This window comes from Mugil cephalus, chromosome 16, assembly GCF_022458985.1.
Source record: "Mugil cephalus isolate CIBA_MC_2020 chromosome 16, CIBA_Mcephalus_1.1, whole genome shotgun sequence".
In the NCBI taxonomy this organism is placed as follows: Eukaryota; Metazoa; Chordata; class Actinopteri; order Mugiliformes; family Mugilidae; genus Mugil; species Mugil cephalus.
The window spans coordinates 14,783,407-14,802,664 of record NC_061785.1 but is presented as its reverse complement, the minus strand read 5'-3'; the positions used below and the strand labels follow the sequence as shown (position 1 = coordinate 14,802,664).

Below are 19,258 nucleotides of genomic sequence, written 5' to 3'. Positions count from 1 at the left end.
TTATTTGTGTCTAGTTAAAGTTTTAAAACTTCTGAAAGTGTCAAAAAGTCTAGATAAGCCCCAACAGTAAATGACTGGGGACGCTAACAAGACGTCAAGGAATTACTCAGACTAGCATGCTGTTAGGTCACAGGCACAGAGGCTGTCACAGACAACCACAAGACAGAAAGCATGTAGCAAATGAAGTCTGTTTCCCACATGCACCGGATCAGAGCAATAGTGTTGTTACAGTCACTCCTCAGCTTAGCCCAGCTGGTCACAACTGGCGTCGCCTGCCCACGTCTGTCTGTGTAGATCATCCATTGTGTCCTAGGAACATGAGACAATGTTAAAGCATACGCCAACAAAGTCGTATTTGACTTCTTGAAGGGATCTGAGATTTTCATTCAAATGTTAACCAAAGAAGACAAAGTATAGGTGGGATCAACTCTCGTGTGCTTTTGAACAGTAAAAAGGCAAAGATAACACACAAATTTGTCTTCTTGGGTTTGCAGCAAGTTCAGAGCTGCCACCGCTTTCTGGCAGAAACACTTGATTTCCCAAGCAGTGCTCAGTTTGCAGTCTTCAAGCTTGAAGAGAAATAGATGTGAAGTTTTGTATTCTTGTGCTTTTATCTAGTTTCTTTTGTCTACATTTAAAGAGGTGAATATTTTATTCCTCTCGGCCGATTTTCACTTCTTCAGGGATAAATTTGGTCTTAAAACAGTCAACTGGAAGTTATGCCACTACACAGCCGTCCTCTGATTATTTCCTAGATCTGCATGTGTAAGTCTCAAGTGAGGAGAAAACTTGAGATGCAGCATGTGCAGTCACTGCATGTCTTCGTAAGTGTGTGTGGTGATCAACAATCACACAGCTCACTGGCCTGCAGCGAGGCTTCCAGCCTATAGGACCATAACCCAGATTAATTAGAGTCCTACCGAACATGTGTGTGTGCACCATCTTACATTGTCTTACTTTAGTATACCTCAAGATGATTCTCATCTTTATTTCAGAAGAACATAATGAGAAGATGTATCAAACTTTACGGCAGACATAGTCTAGGTCTACAATTAGGTATCAGTTGACGAAGATATTGGATCAGAATGGGGTCAGTTTCCTTGATATGTCCGAAGTTGCTAACAAAAGACACGCTTTATTTTTACATGTGATGGATCAAGAATTCGACTACAGTGAGTGAGAGAGGCCTGCGCCTCTGAGTTATTGCAGGATCTGTTCTTTATACCACAAGACAAGCTGACATGTTTATTTGGGAAGGTAAGTAGTTTGCATGTGTAACTCGATCACCCACAAGATATGTAATTTACTTTGCACACCTTGACTGGCATCAATAGACTAGCAGTTAGCATTTCTAGCCTAGCAACTACCATCCATAACCTAGTGACTAGCATAAATTGGTTAACTATTAAATTTGAGAAGTGTTATGCAGTTATTGGTATACAATTTTATTATTAAAATTAATAAAGTAATAGAAATATGGCCCAAAAAAAGTCATCACTGTGAACTATTAATCAACAAAACTGGACTCTTGAATTATTTTTCCCAGGTATTTTTTAGGGTTTTGCCTTTATTAAATCAGAAGAGTAGACATAGACAGGAAAAAAATAATGATTAATTTCAACAAGTCTTCTGGATGAAACAAAAAAGGAATAGAAATGATGATGATGTTTTATCTCCTGTGATTTCCACATTCTTGGTTTTTGAAACTCATTTCCTATCAACTGATGATAGCGGTGCCCTTTGCCTACTTGAATTAAGATATACATTTATCACAAAGTATATCAATACTGTAAAGTCAAAAACATATATTCACAGTTATTTGTAATTTCTATTTATAACCAGCAGGAATCACAACATTTATAGTTTTGATTGTTTTTCTACGTAAAACCACTCATCCCCTTGAAGCTGCTCTTACTTGTGACCGACCTAAACAATTAAGTTGAGATTGGGTGAAAGATGCACAGATGCAACAGAAATGTTTAGTACGCATAAAAAATACACGCTAAATACTGAAGCAAAAACACTCATTTACTTTGGTGTGTGAGCAAGAAAAGTTTTTATCTGTACAAATCTCCACCCTTCGAGGAGAATACCTCGACTGAACCAGGCAGAGCATGGCGTCCCGTCTCCAGGGACATACTGTACACGGTCCATCTACTTCACACAGCACCGCTAGTAAATGGTGTCTGTGATTAGGGAAGTCTTCACTTCTCTCTGGTCTCTCATCCAGGGAAGTGTGGGGTGGGCCTCTTTCTGCCACAGCTGATATCTCGAGTTAACCCAGCTGAAAAACAGCACATATTGTTACCATCGGCTTACATCACCTCTTTTTCTGACAAATCATAAAGGAAATCCATGAAAAGCTAATCAGAATGAAGGACATTGCAAATTGCTAAATTATTTGTCATGGAAAGACAGTTCTGGAAACTCTCATAAGAAATTACCTCTGAATATGTACATGGAAGTACACTGTGAAATTCCTTATTTATCTCATGAACTCTTTTTTTATGATGATTATATAAAAGTATCATGTCTGCTTACCAGGTTCAGTAGCATGTGGCAGTACACCGGCAGTCTTTGGTGAATATTTAGGCATTCGCTTTCTCAAGCTGGTGTAAATGTTTTCTTCTTCTTTGCTTTTTGCTCGAGGCGGCTTACAACGTTTACGCGAATGGGCGATCAGTTGCGCTATTTGTCTCGCCATGGCCGTTTTTTCCGGAACAGGTGGCGGTATTTTGCGTGGTCTTGAGGATGACCCCTTCTCCTCCTCCCGTGTCTCCTCACTGAAGACGTCGTCGGAGTCGTCTGAAAGGGTGACCGGGCGGAGGTGCACGGCACAGAGGTCTTTGAGCGTCACCGCGGGCAAGGGGTTCGTCAGGGATCTGAGGAAGGCTGAAGATTCAGAGTGGTGGCGACGGAAAGGTTTGGGCTTGAGGGGGGGTTTAGTTTTGGTCGAAGGTTCTGGGCTCGGAGTGGTGGGTTCAGGGATGATTGGGATGGAAATCTGCAGAGAAAGCCTCTTAGCGTGAAAACGAGCTGAGGACTTGGGGCACAACTTCCAGCCGAGAGGATCAGGACCGGTGATGACGGATGTCTTGACGGGAGGAGGCGAGGAGCAGGAGGAACATGTGGAAGAGGAAGATGATGAGGACTGACTTGGTGAGGTAAAGGACCCAATGAGCGGGCAGGAGTAGCGCTTGAAAGAGGTATGGGATCCTGTGTGGGGCAGGGATACGCTCCGCTGAGGAGGTTGTGGTTCCTTCATACTCTTCTTCACAATAATGACAGGGGGGGACCTGCATTTACAGTAGTCGACTGACCACCTCCGCTGATGAGAGTGTGGGGTCACATTAGAGGGCGAGATTGTGGACAAAGGACGAACCCTGGGCCCGACTCCCTGTCCTTGTCTCACGTTATTAGTGTTGCTCCTGTGGACGTACTCGGCATAGATACCATTGGAACGGGCAGTGCCATTCGTAGCAGTGGAGCGTTTATTCATGTCGCCTGGTGGCGTGAGCCCTCGTGTGTGAATAACCCTGCGAAAAAGAGAAAAACAGAGAGTGAAAGAAGGCAGGGTGAGGATATTCAAAGAAAAGGGGAAGGGTGGAGGCCAATCTTGACTACTCAGATAAGCTTTCACACCCAATACTTTTTCACAATACACATTATAGCTGCTATGTCACCACTCAAAAATTGTGTAAATCTTTGTCAACCAGGTCAAATGAAAACCACTCATTTTAAAGTGGTGGTTTAGAAATTTAGTTATGACATTTACATAGATTATTAATTTAGTGCTTGGCTCCTTTTTCGTTACGAAGCGTTTTGTTACGAAAATGTTATGTCAGAAAACAGACGTAGTAGTGTTCTTTCAGTTGCAGCAAAATCCCTTGGTGAACTGACATTTAGTACTACACAACCATAGTACGTCCAACTTTAAAGTAGTCATTTTAATTAAACTACAGCAGCAAACACGTCCTAAATAACTTAACTTCTGGAAATAGTTGCTAACTTTAAGTACAGTTTAAGTACAAAACTTAGTTTATAGCTTTTTTGATGTGGTGAGAAATATAAAATGTAAGACTCTGTTTACCTGCGGTGCTGACACGGTCTCAGATCCCTCTCGTCTGGACTAATCTCTTTCTCACGTTGTAATATCACTGTGTGTGTTTTTCCCCATCACAGCAGCCCTCCCCAATTTAACCGCAACTTCCCCAAAATAACGCCCAGAAACCCACAGCCGTGCACACACACTAGTCAGGCTTGATTAACAGCTGTTTTCATAACGGAATGAAGTAAAACTAGTTTCTCAACGTACACGTGTATGTGGTCTGGCCATGACCTCTGTAAATGCAGCTATTTTAATAACAGCCCATAGCTTCTTCATCCAACAATAATGTGTCAGTTATCTGCAAAAGAATATCATGTTTACAAAGTTGAGAATTGTATGTCTCATCATTTTGTGTTTGTTTGGGGGGAGTACTGTTGCTTTGCATCTTGAATACTCTACAAAGTGCCTCAAGTCAAGTGATCCCTGTTAACAGATAAATATTCTCAACTATTCTGAGATTGTGTTTTCAGGGATGTCATAATTAGCCGCTCTCTGCTTCACAAACGCAGCTGCAGGCAGAAACATTTTTAGCCACGCTAGCGGTGCAGCTCCAAGGATGGTAATCTCAGACACCGTTGATTTAGACTGAAATAATTAAAATTGAATTACACATCACATCTTTTTTCTGCACCATCAACAGGTCAAGATTGTGTTGATTGTGTTGGAGAAGCAGAATACAAGAAATAGATACCAAATCTTAAAAGCCTTAAGTAATAAAACAGGTCTTAAGTGTTATAAGTAAGTATAAATGTAGTAAATATGTGTATAAATAGAGACAGTATATTGTGCAAGTAGTGAGCAAGCTGAGGATATATCCATGTTCCTGTGCTATGTCTAGGGCTAGCATGCTAACACAGTAAAGTGGTACCCGAAGTAAACAGTAGACCTGCTAGGCACCGCAGAGCTGCAAACATGGCTGCGTCTTCAGTTGTGTCAATGCAGCAATTTTGTTCTCAAAGATAAAAGCAGAATATTCCAGGAAAATGTCGTACCCTGGTGACTCCTGGACGATGTACAGTATCCTCCAATACTAAAGCTCCATCCACACAATGCGATTCACTCGTCGCCCTCTGGTTGCTAGTGGATATTCCCACCCCAAAAAGTTCCTTAGTCAAACTAGCATGATCTTAACATTTTCCTGATGTATGAATGGAGCTTTTTCTCTTTATCACACTGATCTCTATTTGAGAAGAATATGCCCTCAACACATTCCATTTGATTGTGCTTTCTCACTACAAGCCAGGGGCACTGATACCACTGGAGTGCCATTCGAGCACTCAACAAAAAAAAAATGTTGAAACCAGCACAACCACCATTCCGTGCATCTTATAGCTATGTTAGCTTTTCGCTTCATATCTGGCGCTTCCGTTAAAAATGTGTTACACCTTGTTGCTCTGTCACTGCTAGTGTGAACACACTTTAAGTCCACCCAAAGCTACAAGCCTGCAACCAGCATGGTGTTTCCCCACAGTAAAAGTTTGGCAATCAGCTGTGTCAGTTGTATTGCTTCAAGGTTGAAATCTGCACATCTTGGCATCCACCCATTTTCCACTGTTTTTTCAACTATCATTAGTACACTTTGTTGAATTTCTCTTACATTCTTTGGCCTCTTGTCACAGAATTCTCTTCCTGAGTGTGTGACCTCTTAGTCTGCACCCATTTTGACTGATTATTACCTCTTCTGTAGAAAATACTAATTATGTCCTGCAAGAATAATGGAAAATGTAAGGCAGTCCTTTAAAATAAAAAAATAAAAAACACATATTCAGTTGCAATTTTATCACACTGGCCACCATAGGTAAAAATAAAAATGACTCTCAAAAACAAGACAAAAATCCTTCTATATTTGCAGACAACCTTGGTGACATTATAATATATATATTTATCTTATTTGAACCAGTGAGAGACAGTGAATCATTTTGAGATATATCAACACTGACACATTTTCCTTATCTATTTAGAAGAAACCCACTAAGTTCAGCTGTAGTAATATGCAAATGAGAGTGTGCCATTATCTGGAGACTTCCAGGGCCCCAAAGACTGTCTGTAACTGGTAGATAGATTTTTTTTTTCTTGGCATGTCTTGGAACCTGTGAAGCTTGCATCTTCTTTTACACTACTAAAATATACAGTCAGCAGAGAGATAACTTGATGCTATAGAAGCCCTTTTAGTGATAAGCCCGAAACCAGGACAGGTCTGTATCCCTCGACAACCAGTCTTTGAATTTGGGTGACTGTACACAAAGTCAAAGTGTCAAAGTTATAGGTGTACCAAGTCTGTAAATCTCTGTCAAAAGCTATCACATGTATACCAACCCATACACGTGTCCCACTCCCACGTACTCATGAACCCTGACGCTCGGCGTTGACAGCGAGTCCTTTGAAGTTTGTTCGCTGCTCAGAAAGCTGTGCTCTTTCCTCACTTTCCCCGTAATCCACCCACAGGCCGCCGAGATCTTTCAAGGCTGCGTGAGTAATTGGCAGGTTCACATGTAGTTGGGAGTCGGAGCTGCAGGGTGAGGGCTCAGCGCATTAATCTCGGCGTAATGAAGTGATGTAAACCTCACAGGATACTGTAAACCTTTAGACGAGGGGAGGGATTACCGCTGATCTGAGTGGTCTTCGTCTGATGATGCACACAAAGGAAGAGATGAACGTGTGTGTGTTCTTGTACAGCTCTCTTTATGAGGACCAGTTTGAGTTTTACACCACAAAGAGGGTTAGGATTAGGATTAGGCATTTAGTTCAGATGCTTAGGGTTAGGGTAAGGAGCTAGGGAATGCATTACGTCAACGAGTGTCCTCACAAAGAGTTTTAGGGTTAAGGGGTTAGGGTTAGGCATTTAGTTCAGATGCTTAGGGTTAGGGTAAGGAGCTAGGGAATGCATTATGTTAATGAGTGTCCTCCCAAAGTGTGCTAGGGTTAGGGTTAAGGGGTTGGGATTAGGGTTAGGCATTTAGTTCAGATAGAGTTAGGATAAGGGGCTAGGGAGTGCGTTATGTTAACAAGTGTCCTCCAAAAGTGTGCTAGGGTTAGGGATAAGGGGTTGGGATTAGGGTTAGGCATTTAGTTCAGATAGAGTTAGGATAGGGGGCTAGGGAGTGCGTTATGCCAATGAGTGTCTTCACAAATAGAGCCAAACAAACATGTGTATGTGCGTGCATGTGCAGTACAATATCATAAGTGTGTGAAGGAGAAAGGAACCTGACCTTTCTCTTGGCTGTTTCACCCAATAGTAATAAAATATATTTGCCTCTGCCTCCTGCTAGTCAGACAGAGTCAATATTTGACTCATTCAGGCTTGAAATGTTAACAGGAGCTCTCTGCTCAGCTGGGTTTCTCCACTTAGGTTACATTTGACGGTTATATTTCTTTTGTGTACTGCATCGGTACTAAAACCCTTGCTGAGAACTTTTCAGTTCAGTTGGCTCCATTAGCAAATTGCTGTAAAAGATACAAATAAATACGCTGTCTTTTTTTCCCTCAATAATCTTTACACAATCTGAAATGGGATTGTGACACTGGAAGGGAATGTAAACAATATCAGTTGACACAGGGATTTGTTCACAATGTTTGAGGTCAAAAGCCAGCAATAGTGGAGGTGTACATTGTGGCTCTGAGGAAAATGGAGAGATTTGTGGCCTGATCCCTTCAGGTTTACAAAACAATTCAAGAAACTTCTTAAATGTTTGGAATCGTTTCAAAGATGTGACTGTGTGAACACTTTGGAGGAAATTTGAAATATTTTCTCTGCTGAAAGAGCGTATTATGAAGTGTTGCTGCAAGATTCTCTAGCACTTCAGGCTCATTTGAAAGAAGTTAACAGTGAAAAAAGTTGTTTGCCAGTGACAGAACTTATATTGGAAGCATTTTTTAACAAAGCTGAAATTTGATCTACTTTGTGGAGCCATGGCAAAGATAGATTACAAACTGGGCAAAATGGACGACCACCAAGGAGCCCAACACCCTCAAGAGCCCCAACAGCCATGGTTCATCCATCAGACTGGTTATAAATACCAAACTATTTTCACCACTGGAGCACTAATATCCACTAGAGTCAGTTCTGGGTCATTTGTGTCAATATCTAAATACCACAAACAGAGACATGTTTCATTGCTGGACTTTATAGGAACTTAGGCAAAAATATGTGGGGTCAGCAGAGGCCCACAGTAAATATTTGCCTGGAAGTCCCTTAATAGCTTAGTCCATGAGTTTTAATTTACAGCCCTCTAGTACCTATTAAATATCAGACAGCCACAGTTTATCAAGCGCTGTCTTGCTTTGCATTTGCACTCTTTGCCAATTATATGGAGATTAACATTTTATTTTTTTTTTTTTTAATTGATCCATAGGATGGCAAAATAGGTCATTTGACAGGCTTCAAGCTATGCGCTGCTTCCTAGTACAGTTTTTCCAAAGCTTTCTTCAGCCATGACACATTTTTAACATTAGAAAAGTCCCACGGCACACCACCAAATTAAAATGTCACAATGTATAAATAATGATCATCTACCCATCATCTACAGTGTTGTGTTTGGAGGTGGTGTTATGTTTGCTTGGAACCGTGGCTCTGTTAAACGGCTTTTCCCCTACACACTAAGCAGAATGGAGTCGGCTCGGTTCGTTCCTCTGTAAAAGGAAATCCAATGGATAAAGAACCTTGAGTTGAGCCCTTTTGCTTTCTTCTGACCACTATTCAAACTAGGACCTTCGCCTGGGTCAAAACATTCTCAAGGACCCAGTTCAGATTAGACTTTTTCTTGTCAAGTATTTATCCATTACTATGACTGAATGGCAACAGGTAGATGTCAGGTTAATTGTCCACCTTCTGCCATCTAGTGGAAGAATATTTAATTGTTCTGCCTGTCACTACGTCGCTGGTATAGATGAACCAAGACTAATTATTTTCATTAAATAAATAATCATTTTCAAGCCAATTAAATGTGGCACACTTGTGCGCTGTCACAACTGGTGAAACAAAGGCATGTGATTGGTTGACGTGTCACCACGTTGTCGGAGTGTAGAAAAACAGTCCAATCCAACGTAACTTTGATATATGGCACATCATTTCCATCACATAGTGACCGAAGTTGGACTTAATGGCTTTATATCTCTGGCTTACATTAAAATGAAGTGTGTGAACACAGCTTTGGAGTCCAGTAACCTGCTCTTGTTCTGCTGGGTTTGTGTAGCTGTGTCATCGTACATGAAGAATGTTATAGTCAAAGCATTCATCCATACATGCGTCCCATGTAAAAACCAACATATGATGCAAATACACAGGATGTTCAGTCCTAAGGAAAGACTGCGTGATTCTTTTCAGTTCTGTGAATTGGCCCATTTGTTGAAGGCCATGTGTTTCTGACCTCTTGCCTACAACCGCAGTATTTACTAAATGTCCCATCTCCTTTCACCAACATAACCTCGACTCTCTCTTTCAAACAGTTTCACCTTGAGCTGCTCTTAAATGCTTTTATGTATTTTACTGTTACTGTTGCACAGCCCGTCTATTTCCTCACTCATATCTTTTTTTGTTGTGCTTATCTGCGCTTAATGGGAGAAATTATATAACTGACCTTCATGCTCGCCCATGAACGGAAACATAGGCGCGCTGGAAAGTTAATACAAATAGTCATGGGTTCATTGTTCGTTATCCTTATCTACAATGTGCATTTTACTAGAAGAAGATTCCAACTGTTATTTTAACGTATAATGACAGAAAAAATTAGATTTACATTTAATCTCGCACACGCATATGGGATCTGTTCAGGGAATAAGGGACAGTAATTTACATAACTGTAATTATTTCCATAATCATCTGGTGTTGTTAGAAACATGAATGTAGGGCAGCTACACGCTTTTAATGTAAATTACTGTGCCCTGAATTAATAATCCTATTAATACATTTTGACCATTTAATTTTATTAGATCTTATTTTTAATGCAATTTTTAATCAAAATTATAGCAGAGAGCTTTTATTTCAGAAGCATTTATATTTAAAGCTTTCATTACATTGATTCATGTTAGACAAATTAATCCACCGGAACAAGACATAATTATATTTTCCACACATTACAATGCATTTTGAGTGTGCCTCATTCTGGCAGTGACTGATGCAGTCTGGAGCAATAGCACAAATACACACCTTTTTGCCTTTTTTTGCAGTAATGCATCAACATAGCAGCCGTATTGCTACAGGAATCTGGACAGATCCACATCTCACTCAGTGTTTCACAGATTTTCTCACCATTTGGTTTGTTATGAAGAGCATAGATGTAAAAAAGTTACTAATCCAGATAAATCAATCACATTAGCTTAAGAGAAAGATTAGTCACAGTGATGTATCAAAACGAGCACATTCAGAACAAAGTCAGCATCTCAGTGGTGTTTTTTTGTTGTTCTTTTTCTATTACACCATCTCTGCCTTTCACCAAAAGTCATGAATTTTTAAGTCAACCGATTCAACTGTCATAATAATTACAGCCAATAATAATAATTACATTTCATAACTATGATGTATCCATATGTATGGAGAAGCCTGATGCTCCTATTCTTTCTAGCTCTATTTTTAGATTTCTATAAAACAAATGTAATTTGACGGGATCATTTTTAATGTAGATTTCCTGGCATGCCATACTCCTATTGTTATCATCCACATCAAACCCTTATGTTCTCCCTTCTGTACAATGGCTGTGAGATAACAATGTACAAATAGACCCAAGAAACACATTAATAAATAAAAAAAATCCCCTCTAATTTAACAACATGGGCGCAGCAAATACAATAAAAACAAAAAAAAAACAAAAAACAAAAAAAGAAGGACAAGAGAAAAGAACCTAACAGAGATAAGTAGCAAATAGGACAGACTATATTTGGAAATGTTTTGCTAAAAATAATGTCTGGGACAATGCAATAGTTTGTGACTCACATGTCTTGGCGTAGTGTGTTATAGTTTTTAGTTGTTATTTCGTATCTGCATATAATTGCTGATACTAGCCAGTCTGTGATAAGTTAATATCAGCCAACCATCTCGTCCTCCCTGATACTAAGCTCAAACTCCCAGAACATAACAACAGCAATGATTCGCTTTGACAAGCAGGTTGGTCTCATTGTGCAGCAAGTGTCATTTGTCCATAACTGTCCACCACAACCTCCCTTCAAATGTCATGTTTACTGTTATTCCCGTATTCAAACCAGACCCATCATGATTGCATTACCTATAATCAGCATACTGGAACCTTGCCAAGTACATTTACTCATTTTTCTTTGTGTGTATTACAAAATATTTTCTGACAGTAAAGAAGGACATGCTCGGTACTAATCACATCAGTCCATACTGCAGCCGTTTCTTTCTTGCTCTGTCTCTTTTTTTAGCTTCATTAATCATCTTGTCTCAGTTGGATAGAACTGATCACATCCCTGCTCATTGGGTTTTTCAAAATTTTCTGAAAGTGGGTTGGGAACATTTAGCCTCCGGTAAACAAACATCGAGGGTGAGGCTGACCTCCAGATACATGAAGTGCTTTTAAAGTCAAGAGGCCACTGGCCTGTAATTGAAAGGAAATGGATGAACTGAAGCAAGAGGATAAGAGAAGGTGGGCGAAGAGGAGAAGCTCTGGAGTAAAGACAGGGCGACAAGATGAACTGGAGGCAGTGAATAGCAAATGACTCTTTTGTCTTTCTCCCTTTCTCAGTCCCTGTGGTGCCATCCATCTCCTCAGTCTTTATCTCCTGTCCCATCACACCTGTCTCTGTACGCGCCCCGTTTCCTTCTCTTTCTGTTTTACATGTTGTAACTGCTCTTTTTGCATCTCCAGGCATGGCTGACTGAGATTCATGAGTACGCCCAGCGAGACGTGGTCGTCATGCTGCTGGGCAACAAGGTGAGACCTTGTTGCCAACACTGGGAGACAGATGGACTCGTAGAGGGAGGGAAGGAGGCATAATGGATGGTGGTACAGCGGGGGAATGTGCCTGAAAGCAAGGACTGAGTACTTTATTGTATGGTTATGTATGTCAAATATGAAGAGTATTAAAGCTTAACAAATCAGTATTTGACATTTATGTATTAGCCATGGATCCAGCGACAGGAGAATAGTCGTATTTTAAATATTACAACCCAATTCTGCCGTTCAACTTTAGGCAATTTTCATTTTATGCTTCTAAAGCCGCTGAACACAGTGGAGAATTATTTATTTATTTTTTTTTTTGCTGCTGCTAGAAAACTATGGCGAGCCAGTGAGAATGAATATCAGGCTTCCATTCTTCAGGTCAACAGAAACCTAATTAACGGCAAAGCTACTTCATGGCTGCTCAGTTTGTAATTAAAGTTTACTGCAACTTATCAACTACAACTAATAAAATGTTTACCCAAATGTGCTAATGTTTACAGCTAGTTTGCTCCTTCAGGGGCAGAAAACAAGCTAAGGGTTAATTAAGGTTTAGAGACCACTATTAGTCCATAATCCATTTGTTAAATTTACTGTTTTTAAAATGAGTCTGCAGTTGTGGCAGATTCTGCTCTCATACCAGCCTCAAGGCTCAATCACCGCACATATTGCTCAGGAATTGGTGGAGACATAAATGGAGCTAAAAGAAGACTTTATTCAGGAAGTCACATTGTGTTGATGCTGATGTTTGTGTTTGCTCCATGTGCACACAGGCAAACGTCTGCTAACATGTAGCTAGTCAGATTTTATATTTATTTTTAGCGTGTTGTTTCAAGTTGGGCTTTTTGTGGTATTTTTCCAATGCACATTCCACTCACATGGCCAACCTGCAAAGTAGCGAAAGGCTGAGTTAGCCACGAGCATCAGCAGCTATTTGCTAACATGCTAGCAAGAAGAGCTGCAAAACAACACATGCATTAGTTTAGCTTGAAGAGCTTGTTTACAGGCACCTTCTGCAAATGAAAAAATATCTAGACAAATATTTTTTTGCTACAACATGGAAGCCAGTCCAAAGTTTCCTTCCTTCAGCAGAATAAGTTTAAAAGTGATTAAAGCATTTGTTATTAAACACACACAACATAATTAATCTTATCTTATTAGCTGCAGGACAATCCAGTTACATGCAGACGTATATGTTCCCTGTATTTGGTTAAACCTTGTCAGTGAAATCCAAATTGCATGTTACCAGACTCATATTGTGACGAGTGTGACAACACCAGGCGATGACATGTGTGCCCCCATCTTCAGTGTGTGTTCGTTTTTAGAAAAAGCAGCTAAAAATCTTCAAGCAGGTGTTAAAACATGAAAATGTCTCAGCGTTAAATTGACGTGAAAGAGAATGAGCTCGTGTACTGCATGTCACACCACCAACGACACGGGTTCCCTCATTACCTCTAGACACTGTTGACAGTTTCTAACTTTGTATTATGTGTCTAATGTGTTCAGGCTGACACCCAACATGACAGGGTGGTGAAGCGAGAGGAAGGCGAGAGACTGGCAAAGGTGAGCTTTCTGTTGTTCACCATGACTGCCCACATACTTCACACACTGTACAGCACACATGCAGTTTGACACATGTCACAACAACACAAGACGTGCTGTATAATCTGCCCTCCAGGTCACGTCCGTGAACCCCGGAACGCCCCCTGTGTAGCTGCTGTGTCGTGATTAGTGCGTGTAATTATGTGTTTAATTATGGAGGAACATAATGTTGTTATTGTTTGGAATAAATGGCAGCGACTGGCTTACTTCATTTTACAGGTCGTTTCCCTCAAATTAGCTCTGAGATGCGTTAGAATAAATATGATGATGTGGCAGAAGGACTTCAGCTGTCAAGGTAACGCACTCAGAGGTAATACTGAGACAGCGTTAGTTTCCAAATCCAGATCTCAGCACCCACTGAAAGTGTTTTCAGAGTATTGGTATTGATCAGTCCCTCTCCGGATGCTCTAAATCCCGGCTCAACATCTAAATCCTCCAAATTCTAAATTACTCATGAACTTGATTTCTCTCACAGCGTAACGTCATTTTGTCCTCCCTGGGATGGACACAGAGCGCCAAGTCCACACACACACAAACAAAATCAAACACCTCATAGCAGACTCTCTCTGTGCAGGAGTTTGGCGTGCCCTTCATGGAGACGAGTGCTAAATCTGGACTGAACGTGGAGCTGGCCTTCACCGCTGTGGCCAAGTGAGTAACGCACACAACAACACACTGTGCTCCCTGGGTGATCTGGTGTCACACGAACCAAGTACATGCACTTGCACCATGTTACTTTCACGAGATGCAGGCTGAATTCTTAAGCAATAACACACTCATGCGCTCATGTCATTTCATGATTTATTTGAAGAAAGATTCTGGGAAATGAAAGGAAATTTAGAATTTCACAAAAAGGAACTAAGAATCCGTGCACAGCAAATCAGATGGTGAATACAATCAAATCAGTTGTGTGTCTGGGCATTAAAGATCTTTTAATAAAATAAAATGAATAAAAATGTATAATAGCTTCTAAAATCTTTTACAATTTAAATGTAGTGGAGTCAGCATGTAAAGCTGAATGACACTGAATGTGCTTCAAGACGCTGCCTCAGAAAAGGTATTTAGTTACATTTCAGTGCTGCTTGTTGAAGGAACAATGGTCTGGAGTTATGAGCAGGTAACTTCATAAGGATTGATTTTTCTGGAAGTCCCTTTTGTCTGGGAATGACACAAATGTCAGCCGTGATTTAAGGAATAACATGGACATTAAGAACTAATTGAATGAACAGCCCTAAAGTGTTTTGCCCTAAATATTGCAACATAAAGCTGGTGATAGAAACCCTATATTAAAAAAAAAAAAAAAAAAAAACTCTCAAATATCAGTAAAACTATTTCGCACCATCATGAGGTGGTTTTTCAGCCGTATCGATATAAAAGTGAAGCACAAAATTGCAATGGAAACACTTTTTCCTTTTTCCAATCTCCCGTCACTAGAGATAACGCAGGGGATCTGGTGGGGGGGGCGTTTGAAGTCCATTTTCCTCAATCCATCTTCCTTACAGCTCATTCGCCAAATTTTGCAAAAAACTGTAATGGAAACGCATCTAGTGACGTGCTGAGTCTGGCTAGACTCCAAGCATTGTTTATTTACCGTACAGTAATCTACCCAGTGGGAAAACATAAATGAAAGAAACAGAAAGTGTCATTACTCGTACACCTTTTGTGTTCTTTAATATACCACCAGCATTTTCATGTCACAGGGAGGCAGAGTTTTAACGAGTAAGTGTTGTTATATACAGAGACTCAAAGTCAGTCGTTAATATAAGATCAACATGTAAAAAGGTTCCTCTCAACTACAACAGAAACTATGATACTATTTTTACTGTCTTTCTCTCTAACTGGTGGAGTCCGACAGTTTGTGTGGGAGCTGCTTTACATTTATAGCTTTGTTATGGTAACAGGCTGGCACCGTGGGGTGTTGCCAGAAATAGCGTAGCATAGTCTGGGTATAGCACCAGATCATTTCTTGTAGTCATCCTCTAGCTCACGGAAAAACATTTTCAATCTCTACATCTTCTTTTTCTCTCCAAAACTCTCTTCTCCTCTATGACTCATCCAATTTTTTCATCTCTTCCGCATTGTGTTTTTCTCCATTTTACTTTTTTACAAAAACACACTAATGTGAGTGAAACCCAGGGAAAAAAATATTTTTACGGAAACTGACAATGCAGGTACGACAACAGCACACTACTTCAGCACTGAAATATTAATAGAAATCATTTTTTGATGGATTGAAAAATCGTCCAGGTCTCTGTTAATATTGTATTGAATCATGAATTATGGTTTTTCTAATGAGCTGATTAATAGTGTAATCGTGGAAGAACTACTGAATGACCTTTCTCATAAACTGTAGAAAAAATGGACAACTCGTCTCCACTTCCTTCCATAATAATATATATTGCTATTATTATTTTTGTTGTTGTTGTTTTTTACCCAACTCTCATTTCCTGTGGGGCCACATCATGGAACGATTGTCAATGGCGCCTGTCAATCATCACGATATCTGTTTTTATAGTATCAAATAATTAACTAGAACAAAACTAGTCTGAAACAACAGTACTATCCACAAACATGGAGGGGGTGGAGCTTATGACCTAGCAAATTAGGCCACACCCCAATTTGGGTGAAAACAAACCACAACTGGTAAATGCAAATGCCCCCATAGTAGTCGGTGTTTATTTTGCTAAGCAAGCATTTGTCGGCCGGAAAACAGGCGAAATGGCTACTGTTAGTCAGGCAGACACATATATAATGTAACTCATATATAATGATCTGCGGCATTACATAGAAAAACTTGAAGAAATACCTGTCAGCCTACCGACTGAGAGATGGGTGAACGAGCCCACTCAGTGGCTGGAGGTGTCACACCCAGACATTTACTCTTATCTCACTGAATCTCCAGTTAATGTGTGACATCTGTCGTCAATTCATAATCATAATGATAAATGAATTAATCCTGACATAAATACAGCATGAAGCTTAATCAACGTTGACTTTTTAACATTAATTTAGATTCTTAATATAGTAACTAACAGCTCTGTTGATGTCTGACTGACATCAGCTAACGTTAGCATCACAATTTAAAGTGATTAAGTGTCTAAGTGCTGCATACTTACACATATTGACTATCATTGTCCCAAGGCTTTCCATCTTTGTCATTTTATTTATTTATTTTTATGGCCTGAAGCTATGAATTTCTTTTTGTCCCCCTCTCATGGAGCAGAGAAAATCTCAAGAGTTTTAGCTTTAAAATTGTTCAAAGAACAACACACAACGTGGCAAATTCTGCTTTGTTTTTCTGTCAGGAGGCGTGAGCTTTTCAATGAGGTAGTGTTACGCTCTTCCATACTGCAGCCAGCCACCAGGGGGAGCTCTACTTACTTTGGCTTCTGTTTTGGGAAGCTGTCATGATGTCCACTTATTTTACAGTCAATGGTCCAGCACCCTGAAGGGCTACTGGGCCCTAGACAGGACCTTTTCTTTAAAATTAGTTTTAAAACAAGCAAATATACTGGAAATGACTACAAAAATATGTTAAGTGGCCACAGACTTAAACAACTAACATATACGTACAAAAAACATTTAAAAGGAACAAGACAAAAAAGTCCTACGAGAAGATACAAAACTGTCATCTCCAAAGTTGATCAGAAGTAATTCCTAGGACATAACAATATGCAGCATTTAAACCTTTTTCAAACTGTATTGAAATGACACAATTTAGTTTAGTGTTAGTTGGCAGCTGTCGCTTTCTGTCTCCCTCTCCCTCAGAGAACTCAAGCACAGGACCATGAAGGAGCCAGACGAGCCAAAGTTTCAGCTGCAGCAGTACGTCGACAAAGAAATGAGGACTGCCGGCTGCTGCCGTTCATAGACCGCATCCTATGTCTGTGTGTGTGTGCGCGCATTTGTGTGTGTGTGTGAGAGAGAGAGAGAACAGGTACATTCAGTTAGACTCTGTAATAAGTCGGAGTCGGTGCGCCTGGAAATGACCCTGCAGTTCTCAGTGTTTGTGTTATTTCCCTATGGTCACATGTGCCCAATACGCTCTCTCTCCAAACCCACCTTTCCACTGCAACTGTGAATGTAAAATAACCCCTGTCAACATGCTCGCACATAGACATGCATGTCCACACACACACACACACACACACACTTATGTTTGTCTACTTCACAGCCTATTTCATCCACTCTGTGCCGCTCTCCGTCAGTGATGTACATAGTTTAAATGTAATTCTAATTCTGTGCCCTGAAAGCCTCGTCGTTTGTAAAAGCCTGTCTCGTTGAAGCAAAACTATATCTGAAGAAACTATGTTGACTATCAAACCAGTCGGTCTCGTTCAAGTATTAGAAACACATTTGTACAAATACGCTACTGCACCTAATGCGAGCTGTCGAACGGCACCGTGTGCTGTTTGTGTACAGGATATCATGCGACAACCGTTTTAATAACACTGATACACCTGTGAAACGTGATTTGAGCTCTTGAACTTTTATACACAGTTCATTTTAATACAGGAAACTTCATGAAATCTCCCTCATTAAGCAGGAGACGCTAATAAATATTGAAAACAGCACCATCAGTAAAATACTTAACTGACCCCTTCTGTTCTCTGCGTTATGTAGATTTCTGGAAAAGTATACTTTATTGCATAAATAGGTTTTAATCTGCATAGATACATTTCGAAACAGTACTTTTTTTTAAAAAAAAAAAAAGTGAAGGGAAAATAGAGCATCTGATCTTTTTTTGTAACTCAAAGTCAGAGCATTTGCAGGAAATCTGGTTAAAAACTGTCCAAAAACAAAGGTAACTGGAAGTTCTATTATTTGGTTAACTGCCTGGAATAATAATAAGAATAATAAAAAAAAACATTTGCTATTTGCTAAAAAGTTGTGGTAAACTATTTTGCCATTTTCCCTGCTGAGGTTCTTGCAGAGTTGGTTGACCCTCAACAGAAGTGGGATCTGGTTGTGTGTTGCGAAATCCAGTGCTGCTATGACATGTTGGCTTAAATGAAAAGGACTTTAAACAGCTGTTTTGACTCTTTTTTTTTTAGTGGTTCCATCCATTGGTAAGAACACTTTTACTTTACCAGATGTTCGATCAAAGATGGTTTTTCAGGACTTACATATGAGTAAAGGTTTTACAACACATAATTTTAGAATGAATCGGATGTTATTAATTTATTGTTAACTTGTAATCTGTATACTGTAACTTAACTGAGATTTGTATTGTATCAAGCTCCTGTGTTCAAAATAAAGCTGAAACCTGGAAGAGTGAATACACTTCTCCTGTGGATCTGAAGCGCCATCTCCTGGCAGTTATTTGCAATTGCAAGATTTACTGTGGCGAATCGTCCTGCACAATACAATGATCTGTCTGGTCTAATGCCTTCTTTTACAGTGCTTTGGAAATTTGTTCTCCTGACTCTCAGAACTCTTCGGATCAGCAGAGACAGGAGACAGTTTTCAGCCAATCAGCAGGTCTGTCTGTCAGCACCAGGATAAGAATCACGCCTGAATCCTGGATGTATCTGAAGGTGGGTATGAAAGCTGGACACATGTTCGCAACTAAATTATTGCAAATCTAAAATCGTCTCTCTCCTCTGCTCAATTGAGATAATTGATGACTTGGAGTTCATATACTATGTTAAGACACTTC

The 19,258-nt window shown here is 40.0% G+C and overlaps 2 protein-coding genes across 2 annotated transcripts in view; one reads left to right on the top strand and one right to left on the bottom strand.

The window, feature by feature from the left end:
* Positions 1–18,901, top strand: part of LOC125022534 (ras-related protein Rab-26) — a 79,655-nt gene extending 60,754 nt beyond the window's left edge. The window contains exons 6-9 of the mRNA XM_047609245.1: positions 11,926–11,991; positions 13,504–13,560; positions 14,174–14,250; positions 17,368–18,901. Of these exons, the coding sequence (XP_047465201.1) occupies positions 11,926–11,991; positions 13,504–13,560; positions 14,174–14,250; positions 17,368–17,470 (303 nt within the window). The 3' untranslated portion in view covers positions 17,471–18,901. The remainder of the gene's footprint in view (positions 1–11,925; positions 11,992–13,503; positions 13,561–14,173; positions 14,251–17,367) is intronic.
* LOC125022533 (mediator of DNA damage checkpoint protein 1-like) lies at positions 1,534–4,240 on the bottom strand. Its single transcript, XM_047609244.1, has 3 exons — positions 4,091–4,240; positions 2,542–3,536; positions 1,534–2,284 (listed from the first exon to the last, which is right to left on the bottom strand). Exons 2-3 carry the CDS (start codon positions 3,497–3,499, stop codon positions 2,223–2,225), a joined length of 1,020 nt encoding a protein of 339 aa, XP_047465200.1. The 5' UTR covers positions 3,500–3,536; positions 4,091–4,240; the 3' UTR covers positions 1,534–2,222.
* Positions 18,902–19,258: the final 357 nt, after the last annotated feature.

Bases quoted from the DNA above. Each gene is read 5' to 3' on its own strand.
- LOC125022533 (XM_047609244.1), bottom strand. From the start codon at position 3,499: ATGAATAAACGCTCCACTGCTACGAATGGCACTGCCCGTTCCAATGGT. The intron at 2,285-2,541 runs GTAAGCAGACAT...GCTGTTTTTCAG, and splicing joins GCCACATGCTACTGAACCTG to CTGGGTTAACTCGAGATATC.